Genomic DNA, 12,913 nt, shown 5'->3' with positions numbered 1-12,913 from the left:
ACATTGACATATCTAGGAGACCTGAAAGCTTCCTCCACACACATCTCTCTCTCATTCCCTAAATTTGGGAAGTTCTCTGCTATTATTTCTTTGAGCACTCTTTCTGCTCCAGCCTCCTTCTCTTCACCTTCTGGGGTACCTATAATTCTTGTGTTGCATTTCCTCATTGAGTCGGATATTTCTTGGAGACTTTCTTCATTTCTTTTTTAGTCTCAGTTCTCTCTCTTCCTCTGTCTGGAGCAATTCAACATCTCTATCTTCAATTTTGCTGGTTCACTCCTCTATGGTGTCCACACGAGCATTCAGGGAATCCGTATTTTGTTTCTCTCTTCCATTGTGTCTTTCATCTTTAGTATTTCTGATTGATTCTTCTTTATAGTTTCAGTCTCTTTTATGAAGTAACTCCTGAACTCGTTAAATTGTTTCCCTATATCCTCTTTTACCTCATTGAGCTTTTTGATGATAGCTATTCTGAATGCATTGTCGTTTGGTTTACTTATTTCTGAGTCTTCAGAACAGAATTTTGGGTATTTCTTGTTTTGTCTCTGGTCTGGGCTTTTGATGAACTGCCTGATGCTGGAAGAATGGGGTTTTCGCATTGTAACATTATTGGGTTGCAATTACCGCCTATTGCCACTGGATGGGGGTCGAGAACCACGTATTCTGAGTCCTCCACTTTCAGCTGAGATGGTGTGGCGTGGTGCCCTGTCACGGGTGGGGGGTGGGGCGCTTTCTCCTGCATGCAGTGCCCGGTTTACCAATCAGCTTTTCCCATCTGGTCTTCTGGGGTCTTGGCTTGATGAGGTCGCCCCACGTGAAAGCTTTTGCCCCATTAGAGGGCTTCCCTCTAGGCTACAAGGGCCCTAGGGAGTCCTGGGTGATCCCACAGATGCGCAACCCCTCCCCCTCTCCTTCCCTCCTAGGGCCTCCCGCGGCAGCCACGGGAGAGGGAGTGAAGATTTCTCTTACCTGGTTCTAGCTCCTCCAGAGAGGGCTCTAGCCTCTCTGCCCTCCATCATTTGGCTGCTGTGACTGTCCTAGGATTCCTGTGCTATTAGGATATTTTCTGTTCGAATATAGTTGCTCCTTTTTGTTGTATGTTGGAGGGGAGAGAGTTCCGCCCAGCTCACTTGCCATGATGCTGACATCACTCCTACGGGGTTATTGCCATTTTAACAGTACAGTCATGTGTCACTTAACGACGAGGATACTTTCTGAGAAATGTGTGGTTAGGCGATTGCATCGTTGTGTGAACATCATAGAATATATGGAAGAGCAACAAAATTTGCCACCAAAAATGTGTCTCTTTAACATGAGGATTATTTTAGGTTGATTATTTTTAAGAAACAGAAGAGTCAGAAGGTTTTCCTTGTTAATTCCCCCTTAACAGCCTAAAAGAATTCAGATTAAAAAACCTGTCTTGGGAAGCAAAATGTCACTAAGCATGACATGAACTAGGTGGTAGATAGGGAAGAACCTAGAAAAGCCTGTTTGTTGGGCTCCCTTCTGTGTTCTTCTGTTTCTGTGTGGCCAAACACTTGTTTTCCAAACATTTTCTTCTTTTCACCTACCTGTGAATTGTCTTCCTTCCCTTTGAAGTCTCTGACTCTCTCCATCTTGAATGTCATCTTGTTTCTTTAGCTAAGGAGGATATTTAAGGGGAGGACTTCAGCCATTTTGGCAAGTTACTCGTTTTCCTGGGTTTCTTCCATGTATACATGTTATTAAACTTTAGTTTTTCTCCTGTTAGTCTGTCTCATGTCAGTTTAATTCTTAGACGAGCCAGAAGAACATAGAAGGGTAAACGAAAATTTCTTCATCCCCTACAGTACTTCCACAAACCTAGATGGTACAGCCTACTGCACCTCTAGACTTTTTGGTACTAATCTTATGGGGCCACTGTCATAGATGCAGTCCCTCACTGACCGAATTGTCATTGTGTCGTGCGTGACTGTATTGTCTTCATGTCCATGAATGTGAGATTTTTCTTAGGTCTTTTTAAATTTCTCTCACCCGTTTTTTCTATGGGAACCTACAATACAATTTTGTTGCTCTTCCATATATTCTATGATGTTCACACAACGATGCAATCGCCTAACCACACATTTCTCAGAAAGTATCCTCGTCGTTAAGTGACACATGACTGTACTGTTAAAATGGCATGTACCCAAGTGCTTGGTTAAATTCATTCTTAAGTATTTTAGTCTTTCTGATACTATTATAAATTGAATTGTTTCCTTAATTTTCTTTTTGGATTGTTCATTGCAGCTGATTTTTATGTTGCTTGTATCCTGCAACTTTACTGAATTCATTTATTAGCTCTAATAACTAGTTTTTTGGTGAATTCTTTAGAATTTTCTATGTATAGGATCATATCATCTGCAAATAGACATAGTTTTACTTCTTTTCCTACTTGGAGTGTTTTTTATTTCTTTTTCTTGCCTGATTACTCTGGCTAGGAGTTCCATACCATGCTGAATAAAAGTAGCAAGAACAGACATTTTTGTCTTGTTCCTGATCAAAGGGGGATGTGATATTTATTTTAAAAGTATTTTCTATGTACTCATATATTTGAGTAAATGTACAAAACTCAACTTTTTGTATTTATAAAAGAATTTTGTTTAGAGATTGAAATACTCCTAACTCTCAATAGAAGTCACTTTTGTGTAGTGGGTTTGAGTATATCTTTTCTTCCACTTTTTCTGTATTTTAAATTTTTTCCATAGTGAGGATATAGTAGTTTTAAGTTGCAAAAATAACTTTATTAAAAGAAAAAAAATACTTTTCAACAAGAAAACTGTGATCTGCCAATACGATCATAAATTGCCTTTGAAGAGGCCTATAAAAATGCACATTGAAATGGTGTATACTTTCTATTAGCCAGAATAAATTTAAGTGGAAATAAAAATTCTCTCCAAGTCATACATTGAGAGAAAAGTAGGAAATCAAGATGGTCATAGATAAATAAATTAAAAATACAGAATGTTAAAAACACCAGGAGATGTTTACATGTAATTATACTATCCTGTGCTGTTCTGTGAATGCTCATTGTGTTTCCTGAGTGGTTATATCTGACCTGCTCTTTACCCTCAAAACGTATTTTAACGGTACTTTACCCAAGCTGTTGCTTGTTTCCCATCCTGTGATATGGTTCTTGATGGTTATAATTAGCATAGTTTTATGTCCTATAATTAGACTTGAACTTTTTGAAGGCTGAGTTGTGGAGCATAGAGTTGAGAGCTGTGGTTAGAAAGCTCCAAATAAGTAGTTTTTAAATTTGGGTATCCTCAGGTCATCTGACACTAGCTAGCTGTATTATTTTAGGAAGTGATCTTGTAACTAGTCTGAAAAACAAGTAAAAACTGAGAGCATGTCTGCAAATAGGCACTGTGAATTAGAAGAATGATTTGGGAATTACGAATAAGGACCAATTTTTAGTATATCAGTTTTATGAACCGAGTAAAAAGTACTTATATTATTTATTGTAATTATTTTATACCATGCATGTTTTAAAAAGGAAATAGAAAACTCTACCTTGCAAGCTCAGTGCTCGAGATAATGTCAGTTCCTGTGGAAGAGATCTTTAGTTTGAATCCTGGTATTTTAACATGTATCCTTCAAATGGTTCACAGTATTGTAAGGTCAAAAATTAAGGGTAAACTATATTCCTTAAAATCTTTTTTAAAAACTTGTTTTCTTTCTATCAACATGTATGTTTGCATTTTTTTCTCTTGTAGTACCTGTTTGAAAATGGTAGAATAGATAACATTTTTACTGAGCCCTATTCCAGATTTATGATTGAACTTACCAAACTCTTGAAAATATGGGAACCTACAATACTTCCTAATGGTAGGATGATTATTTTTTATTTTGATTCTTCTCATGATGTACCTTCTTAAATTGCTTAAGTTTTATGATTATCTTTTAATAAATTGTTCATTTTATACTTCTGTCCTGATTTATAACATGTTTGGACTTTTGAGGAGAAAGTCTTTGGTTTATTAGTGATTATTTTAGTAAAACTATAATTTCCATACAGTGCATGTACAGATACTAACTATTAAAAATAAAAAACAACTAGAAGTTGCATTTACTTTCTAGAAACTGGTATTGATCTGATAGTGTTGGTAAATTTGCATACTGTACCAGTAGCTGCCACATATTCTTCTAGACTCTACGTCTTAGCAGTGGACCTTTTCCAATAGTTTATAGCATTAGTTGTTAAGAGAGTTGAGTCTTCATTCTCAAATTGTCTCTGATCATATGTTGTTGGGCAAGTGTCTGATTCACTCTTGGTCTCAGGCTCCTCGGCTGTGAATGAAGAGTTGAATGTGATGCTCAGGGATTTGTGCCCCTTTCTGTTGGATTACAGATCACCTTTGAAGCATCTGAGCAATGTGGTGGCTTGAGGCATTTAGCATTCAAAGATGGGGGTGGGAACATAAATGTAGAAGTAATAAATTCATATTTGTAGATAGTCTCCCCAGAATAGGACGCAGAAGCAGCACCGAAAAGGATTGGGGAGGGAACATTAGAAAACACCTGCATGTAAGTGGTCTCATGAGGAAGGTGCATTTAAAGGTGTACTTACTTTAATTCTTGGGCAGAACCTCTGCTTTTCAAGAAAAATCTCAGCTAAGTTATCATGAGTAACTCAATATAAATTTAAAATAATAGGGGGTGGAGGGAGAAAAGGCTATCTGTCTTTTAATGATGTTAGCTAAATAAAGATCAAACCGGTTAACAGTAAGTGTAATAATCTCAAACAGGAGTCTGCAGACTGTGGCCTGTGGGCCGCATTTGGTCTGCTGCCTATTTCTGTATAGTCTGTAAGTTAAAAGTGGTTTTTACATTTTTAAATGGCTGGGAAAAAATCTAAAGAATGTTTTGTGGCATGTGAAAATTGTATGAAATTCAAATTTGTGTCTATAAATTAATTTTATTGGTATATAGCCACAGCTACTTGTTTCGGTATTATCTACAGCTCCTTATCTTCCACAACAACAAAGTTGTTCAGCGCCTCTGTGGCCCACAATGCTTAAAATATTTACCATCCGGCCCCTTGCAGACAAAGTTTGCCAACCCCTGGTCTGAAATAACCATAGATTAAAAGTGTTTCAGGGGAATGCTCACAATGTTTCTTCAGCAGAATCATCTGCCCTTTTTTCTGTGGTGCCTTTTCTGTTTTTCTGTGTAAAGAAGAGGAGGAAAGAGGGGTTTCCCTTCGTTGTCTTCCTGTCTGAGAATTTAGAAGTTGCTTAGTCCTCCTGAGCAGGAGCTTAGTACTGCTTCTTGTTCCCCTTCTTCTGTCCAGGTTACATGTTCTCTCGCATTGAAGAAGAGCATTTGTGGGAATGCAAACAGCTGGGCGCGTACTCACCAATTGTCCTCTTGAACACCCTTCTTTTCTTCAATACCAAATACTTTCAACTAAAGAATGTTACTGAGCACTTGAAGCTTTCCTTTGCCCACGTGATGAGACGGACCAGGACTCTGAAGTACAGTACCAAGATGACGTATCTGAGGTTCTTTCCACCTTTACAAAAGCAGGAGTCCGAACCAGGTGTGTGGTGGCGTTTGTAAGATTTCTATTCAAATAGAGACTTATGGCAGAGGAGTAATTGTAAATTCTAGACATGGGTAAATGTAGCTTTGGTATAACATTTAAATCCTTTTCTTTATTTTCAAGGCTAGGTTAAAGGCTTGCCTCAACCTGAGAAGAATCACTTGCTTTAGTATACTTTTGTTGGCTTCTAAATTAGAAATTCTTATTTAATTGATCTAGGGTACAGCCCCAATAATCTGCATTTTAAAACTTCCCAGGGAATTTAAATACGCAGCCAAAGTTGAGAATCACTGATTTAGAGGCCACAGATGAGTCGATTGCCGGTTAAAAGGAACCTGCTTAACTTTTCAACCGCTGTTTCTAAATCTTGGTTTGACCAGAGCGCACCCTCTTTTAGTTAACATTGTCAAATTCTGAAGGAACTTAAAAGCTGGCCTAGAGTATACTGCTTTTGTACAGCAGTGACAGTTTTATTAGAAGGTTTATAGTCTTGCACTCCAAAAACAGCCTATTATATAATAGTTTGTTTTTAATGTTAAAAAATTAATATTTCTATTATGGAACTAGAAATTAGATTTATTAATTTTGACCAAAATTGTAAGTTCTAAAACTCCCAAAATTAAGTTGTACTTCCTTGGGATAAGAGTGAAATATATATTTTGAATGTGGGAATTTAAAATTACTGAAACTAAAAATCTGTAAAGAATAATTGTAGGGGCTGGCCCAGTTGCATAGTGGTTATGTTCATGCATTCCACTTTGGCAGCCCAGAGTTCACAGATTTAGGTCCTGGGCATGGACCTGCACTGCACACTGCTCCTCAAGCCATGCTGTGGTGGCATCCCACATACAAAATAGAGGACGATTGGCACAGAGATCAGCTCAGCAACATTCTTCCTCAAGCAAAAAGAGGAAGATTGGCAACTGATGTTAGCTCAGGGCCAGTCTTCCTCACCCCCCCCCCCCCAAAAAATTGTGATGTTCATCTTTGTGTTAACTTTATCTCAGTTGCTCCTTTACTTTAGAAAATACTAGGATTAGCTTGCTTTTCCACCACACGTCTATGTCCTTGTTCCTTCATTTTGTTCATATATAGCCCACTTAGTGCTCTTAATTGATACTAATTGGGGGAGGGGGAGGCAATCAGGTAACATTTCTGTGTTTTCTGATTAGGTACTTGACAAAATTGGTAGTTCAGTTCAGCTTGTTTTCTGAATAAGTAACTAGCAAAGTCTTTCTCTTTAAGTAGCCTCTAAATAGAGAACTGGGATGAATTTTGTTTAGTAACTAATGCAGGAAGCTCAGGAAAGTTCTCTGCCACTTGTTAAGAGGAGCTATAAGAAGAGAAGAAAAGGGCCTGGCCTGGTGGCATAGCGGTTAAGTTCACGTGCTCTGCTTTGGTGGCCCAGGGTTCTCCGATTCGGATCCCAGACCTACACACCGCTTATCAAGCCATGCTGTGGCAGATGTCCCACATATAAAAAATAGGGAAAGATGGGCACAGGTGTTAGCTCAGGGCCGATCTTCTCAGCAAAGAGAGGAGGATTGGCAATGAATGTTAGCTCAGGGCTAATCTTCCTCAAAAGAAAAAAGAAGGAGGAAAAGAAAACCTTTTTCTTCAGGTTCTCAGATCCATCTCCTGTTGTCTTAAAGGTTGAATGGAGAAAGAGGGAAAGAAACAGCCCACTTTCCCTGTCTGCACACTGGCTTCTTTCTAATAATCCTTGGCCTCTACAAAATTCTGTTGGTGAAAAAGGGTTTGCTCTTTTCTTATCAAATGGTCAGCTTTACTGAGAATTTCTTTTCCCAACAAAGACTCTATTTCTCATAATTCTATGACAAATAAAAGAAACTTGAACAAATGCCCCACAGTAGACATATTTTCACCTAGAGGTGCCAGCTTCTGTGTCAGTCTCTACTGTAGGAGAGGAGCACGTGGAACCCCCTTCTCCTGCTTTGTCCCTCTGTGGCTTCAGAGCCCCATGCCTAGTAAAATTCTTAATGCCCCCTCTCCAGCACGGTGTGTTTTGCCTGCTGCCTCCACTGTGGTGAGCAGGGGACATTACATTTTTGTTCACTGTTATTAACCCAGCACTTAAAATAATATCCAGCACTGCCACAGGTGCTCAGTAAGTGTTTGTTGAATGAGTAAGTGAAACGAAGGGGGAGGGAGTGACAGTTCTGATTGGAAGCAAAGCTCATTGGGTGTTTTGAGACTTGAAGAAAAGACTTTTCTAATCTTTTGATTATGACTTCCTGTCTCAAGATAAACTAACTGTTGGCAAGAGGAAACGAAATGAAGATGATGAGCTTCCGGTGGGTGTGGAGATGGCAGAGAATACTGATAACCCACTAAGATGCCCCGTCCGACTTTACGAGTTTTACCTGTCAAAATGGTAAGTGATCTTCATCTGAGCTAGATAGAGCACACGGCAAAAGGATGTTAACATATTTTGGATTTCAGATGCTTGAATATCAGAAATATAGCTGACCTATGACTTGAGACAAGGATTTACCTCTAATTTCTTTTTTTCCCCATTCTCGTATCTCGTACCTGGATTTTGAACCAAGAAACAAACTGGTTTATCTTGATAATTTTCTTTTCTGAAAATCTCTTCAAAAGCAAGAATCACTGCCATTGTTTGGTCTTTACAACCCTGTGACTCAGCGTTTATGTGATATCTAAACTGCTGTGATTTTATTATTTATATAGGGAAGAAATTTAGAGAACAGGTCATAGTGCTAAACCTATAAATAGAAATATGTATTTTTAAGAAATTGAAGTTTTGTAGTAGTTTTTTTCTTACAGAAGCTTTTTGACTGTAGAGTTGTAAGATCCACACTAAAGCACTTTTTCTCAAGGAAATACAGTGACTGCGTTTGCCGTTTGATATTGTGATTGTAGTGCTCCTGGGGTTCGTGCCAGGACACTGGGCCCTGAGGATACATGGTTCTCAGCTATAGTGTCACATGTGCATTGAATTTTTTGGTTGCTCCTAGTAGCCTTTTGTTTTGTTTTGTTTTTTGAGGAGGATTATCCCTGAGCTAAGATCTGCCGCCAATCTTCTTTTTGCCAAGGAAGACTGGCCCTGAGCTAACATCTGTGCCCATCTTCCTCTACTTTACATATGGGACGCCTGCCACAGCATGGCTTGCCAAGCGGTGCTAGGTCCGTGCCCAGGAGCTGAACCGGCGAACCCCGGGCTGCCAAAGCAGAACGTGCGAACTTAACTGCTGCACCACCAGAGTGGCCCCTAGTAGCCTTTTAAGCACGAAAATTTGGGAAGGGTTTGCACTTTGTCTTCTAACAACATTATACTCACTTCCAATCTAGTGTGATTTCTTGAGTGTGGGAATAAAGATACAGAGTTAAAGGTCGGTCCTGGGGGAAAATGCCTATAAACTTACTTACCTCTGGGTGTATTGCTTGTCTGTGGTACTAGTCACAGTAGGGAAAAGTTGAGAGCCATTATATTAAAGAGTAGTTATATATTTCCTCTACTCTCTGATCCCCAGTTTTCGTTTTCTTTTTCTTTTTTTCCTATGGATAGTTCTGAAAGTGTGAAGCAGAGGAATGACGTGTTTTATCTTCAACCTGAGCGCGCCTGTGTTCCGAATAGCCCTATGTGGTACTCCACATTCGCAATAGACCCTGGGACCCTGGACACCATGTTAACACGTATTCTCATGGTGAGGGAAGTACATGAAGAACTTGCCAAAGCCAAATCAGAAGACTCTGATGTTGAATTATCAGATTAAAGCTGAAGTGAGGTTCCTATTTTCATACGCATTGGTATGCACCAAACTGTGAATGCATCCAGCTTTGGAAAACGATGTATAGTCCAAGTCCTCTTGACTTGATTATAAGATAATGGGAAACAGACGACTCGTGAACCACAGTGTGGATGTACAAATGAAAACTGAAGGAAGAATATGGACTGAGAAATGTTGTTCTTTGGCAGTGATATAGTTCTTAGACATCTTCAGAATGACTAACCAATTTCTCTGAGTGGTGCATAATCTTATTTTGTTTGGGAATAACAAATTGTGGAATATTTTTAAGGAAACTGTTGTATAAAACTCTGCCATAGTAACCTTAGACCTTAGAGAGGTAGCTTTGGAGTGAGCCTTGGCTGCAGTAGGCTGCTCGGGTAAGCCCTATGTAAGAGTCAGGGGAGACATCAGGACAGAGCCGAGAGTGACATCACAAGAGGGCTGCGGGACCCAGACTTGAAGACCCAATAAAAATACTCAACTTTTTTTTAAAAGGTAGAGAGTGAAGTGGTCTTGATTTTGATTTTCACTGCCAAGCCAATTCTGTGAAGGATAGAAGCCTCTGGTGCTTTTGCCCTGGGCCCCTCACATCAAGGAAAAAGGCCTTCACTGCTGTGCACACAGCCGTGTGTCCCTTTCACTTTCTGGGTCTAGTCTTCTCAGCTGCGCGTCTGGATGTGGGTAAATTAAGGTAAACGGGCTGAAACTCTGCAAACTGATTATGCACACAGAAAATCTATGGAGCCCAGTAGACGCCCCCTCCAAGTGTCTTGAAATGTTTGTAGAAAACCCACTAAAATGCCCACTTCTCTGGGTGTCAGCCTTTATTGCTGCTGTTTCATAGCATGAGCTGTGGTACACAGAAATGGGGGTTCTCCTTTTGTTTTTGTTTTATCCCCAAATGGCAGCTTTTCTCCCATTGTTTTATCTTCCTAAGTAATTCCTCTTATTTTATCTTTTACACCAGTTTCTGGAGGCCCTTGTCATTTCAGAAGGAATGGTCTCTCTCCTTACTCTGGCAAACCTGTGGGTGATTCCACAAAGACACAGTATTACTTAGCTATCAGAATTATGGTAGAAAAGGTTCTAGTATGTTCCTATATAAAGCATTTGAAGATGACCTTGTTGCCCTAAGAAACTTGAAAATAGGGGTTCTGGGGTTAGGATACAGAGACATTGAGTGTCCTGCATATCCACAAGCAGGTCTTCTCATAGCATTGTTCCAGAGTCTAGCTGTTTCAGTACTCCTACGAGGATTGCAAGTCATAGGTGTGTTTGGCATATCAGTCCGTCTCCCTCATCTCCATTCTCAGTTTCTTCCCCACAGAATTTTGAATCAAAGCTTTTGTGATGTTGGCCAATCACAGAGCTTCTTTAGCCTGAGGTTAATTTGACCGTGTAATAGAAATGAGAAAAGTCCAAAAAGCCGCTTAGAAATTTTAACCTTGAAAGACTTTTCAATATGTCCCATTTTTTAGATGGGAGTGGCAGGGTTTTTTGTTTTTTTTTTTTTTAAATAAAAAGAACGTCATTTAACTACAGTAAAAATTTAAAAGTAGGCCTTTTGACATTGTGTACTTGATGGTTCTGTCCCTCTGCCTGTAACAAATTTCATTTTTGTTCCCAAAAACTGTGTGAAAGAAGTAAATCTGCCCCAATTCTGTATGATTAATTCCATCTGTGTTTGTCATTTCTGACTGGAAAACAACTTCCTTCCAGACCTTGTCTGGTGTGGGGGAGAAACCATTGGATTGTCTGATAAGTCTGCCAATAAACTGTCCAGAAACATCAGGGGTAATAGTCCCCACTATACGAATTCTATGGTTTGTATAAACACTAACATTTCCCCTTCCGTAGCTGTATGGAAAACAAATATTGTTGGCATAGTAGGTAAATTGTTTTGAAACACCAGAGAGGAAAAAATCTGTATCTTTTAACTGAGAACAGCCAATACCCAGGAAAATGACTGTATCAGGGTTTCAACTGCATGTCAGTCCACAGAGCTGTCCAGACCCTAAATTAACTTGTAAAAGAAAATATGGATTAATTATTGGTCATTCCTCATAAGTGTAGCTGTTGATATGTGTGTCAGATTATTTGCTTTTTTTATTTTATTAAAATTACGTAAAATTATTTTTTTTTCCCCAGGGGAGGAAAACAACATCAAACAAGAGAAACATCTAAATTACCCTTTCTGTTGTTCTTTGTTTGTTAACCACTTTTGGGTTTTCCCCTTGCAGAAACCACAGAAATATTCCCTTAGAATAAAATAGTATATTTGTATTTGATGGGTGATTTATTCCTTTTCTTTATGTCTTGAAAGAGTTTTAAGTATTTTTTCTGTTTGGCCCTATTGGTATTACCCAACAGATGGTATATTACAAAGAGAGGAGTTTTCAGAAAATAAATTATTTGATTTTTACTCAGTCCAGTAAACATACTATTTCATTGAAAAGTCTTTTCAGTTTTCTTTTTTCCATCAAAAGACTTATTCCAGTTTTTAGTTAACTTATTAAGTATATTCAAAGCCCTGAAAGCTAGAAATATCAGGTATCAGGTGTATATTTTGTTTCAGGCAAACTTTTTTGAGATTTTCAAAGCTGGAATTGGTTCAGCTTGAATGATTTTGAAATTGTGACATTAGAATTAAGAATATATCCATTCTTAAGTATAAATACATATTTAATTTGGGAATGTGAGACTAAATGGCATTTTCCTTAGACTCTAGAGCTATGTGGTATTGTGCAAATATACCTTCAAATTCCGTGTAGACTGTTTCTGTTGCCCGCCCTGTGGCTTCCCTAATTTTGTAAAACAGTAGTTTTCTAAAACATCTAAAGTAAAATGAGTTCCTGTAAATGAATCTTAGTTTTCCAAGCAAATTAAAATCTTTAATTTTCCCTGCGGATAAAAAGGTTTCCTATGATATCGAGTTAAAAGTTTAGAAAAAAATTAAGCAATAATACCGCCAGTTCCTCTTGTCTATCATCATCATACTTGATCATCATCATTTTAAAAGCAATAATTGTGAGGCGTTATTACGGAGTAGGAAGTGCCGAAGCTTTTGGAGCCTAGTCTTCCACTTACTGGCTGTATTGTTTTAGGTAAATCACTTAACCTGTCTGTGCCTCAGTTTCTCATAAAGTGAGGATAATAATAACTCTTTTACAACATGTGCCTGGCACACGGCAGGCTTTCAAATGTCAAGTATTTTTTATTATACACAAATTGCTAGGCATGTAGTAAGATTTTAAGTAAATGTTAATTCCCCTGGTACAGTCTAAATTTTCACTAAGTTCAGTGCTTCAGATTCTGCAAAATATAATACCCTACATGATCAGTTCTATACATTTGAATCACATATTTGGAATAACTAAATACTATATATAATAAATCATACATTCTTCACTCATGCTTATGTGTGTATGAAGAGTAATCAACGTCAGAAATCCATCGATGTACATCACTACATTGAAGAAGGGAAGAAGTGCATGGTATGTCAATAGATACAAGAGCATGGGATATAGTTTATCTTTCTTTTTTTAATTGGAGAAACTCTGTGGAATTTCTTTTA

At 38.4% G+C, this 12,913-nt stretch overlaps 1 protein-coding gene across 19 annotated transcripts in view; it reads left to right on the top strand.

The window, feature by feature from the left end:
* Positions 1-11,627, top strand: part of ZMYM4 (zinc finger MYM-type containing 4) — a 168,067-nt gene extending 156,440 nt beyond the window's left edge. For all 19 annotated transcript variants that reach the window (XM_070260445.1, XM_070260455.1, XM_005607212.4 and 16 more), the window contains 4 exons: positions 3,738-3,849; positions 5,315-5,563; positions 7,832-7,961; positions 9,117-11,627. In XM_070260445.1, coding sequence (XP_070116546.1) covers positions 3,738-3,849; positions 5,315-5,563; positions 7,832-7,961; positions 9,117-9,324 — 699 coding nt within the window. In that variant the 3' untranslated portion in view covers positions 9,325-11,627. The remainder of the gene's footprint in view (positions 1-3,737; positions 3,850-5,314; positions 5,564-7,831; positions 7,962-9,116) is intronic.
* The last annotated feature ends 1,286 nt before the right edge of the window (positions 11,628-12,913 follow it).

The sequence above is a fragment of the Equus caballus genome, chromosome 2 (genome assembly GCF_041296265.1).
Source record: "Equus caballus isolate H_3958 breed thoroughbred chromosome 2, TB-T2T, whole genome shotgun sequence".
Lineage (NCBI taxonomy): Eukaryota > Metazoa > Chordata > Mammalia > Perissodactyla > Equidae > Equus > Equus caballus.
The sequence above is the reverse complement of the archived record's forward strand: the minus strand, read 5'-3'. Positions and strand labels throughout refer to the sequence as shown.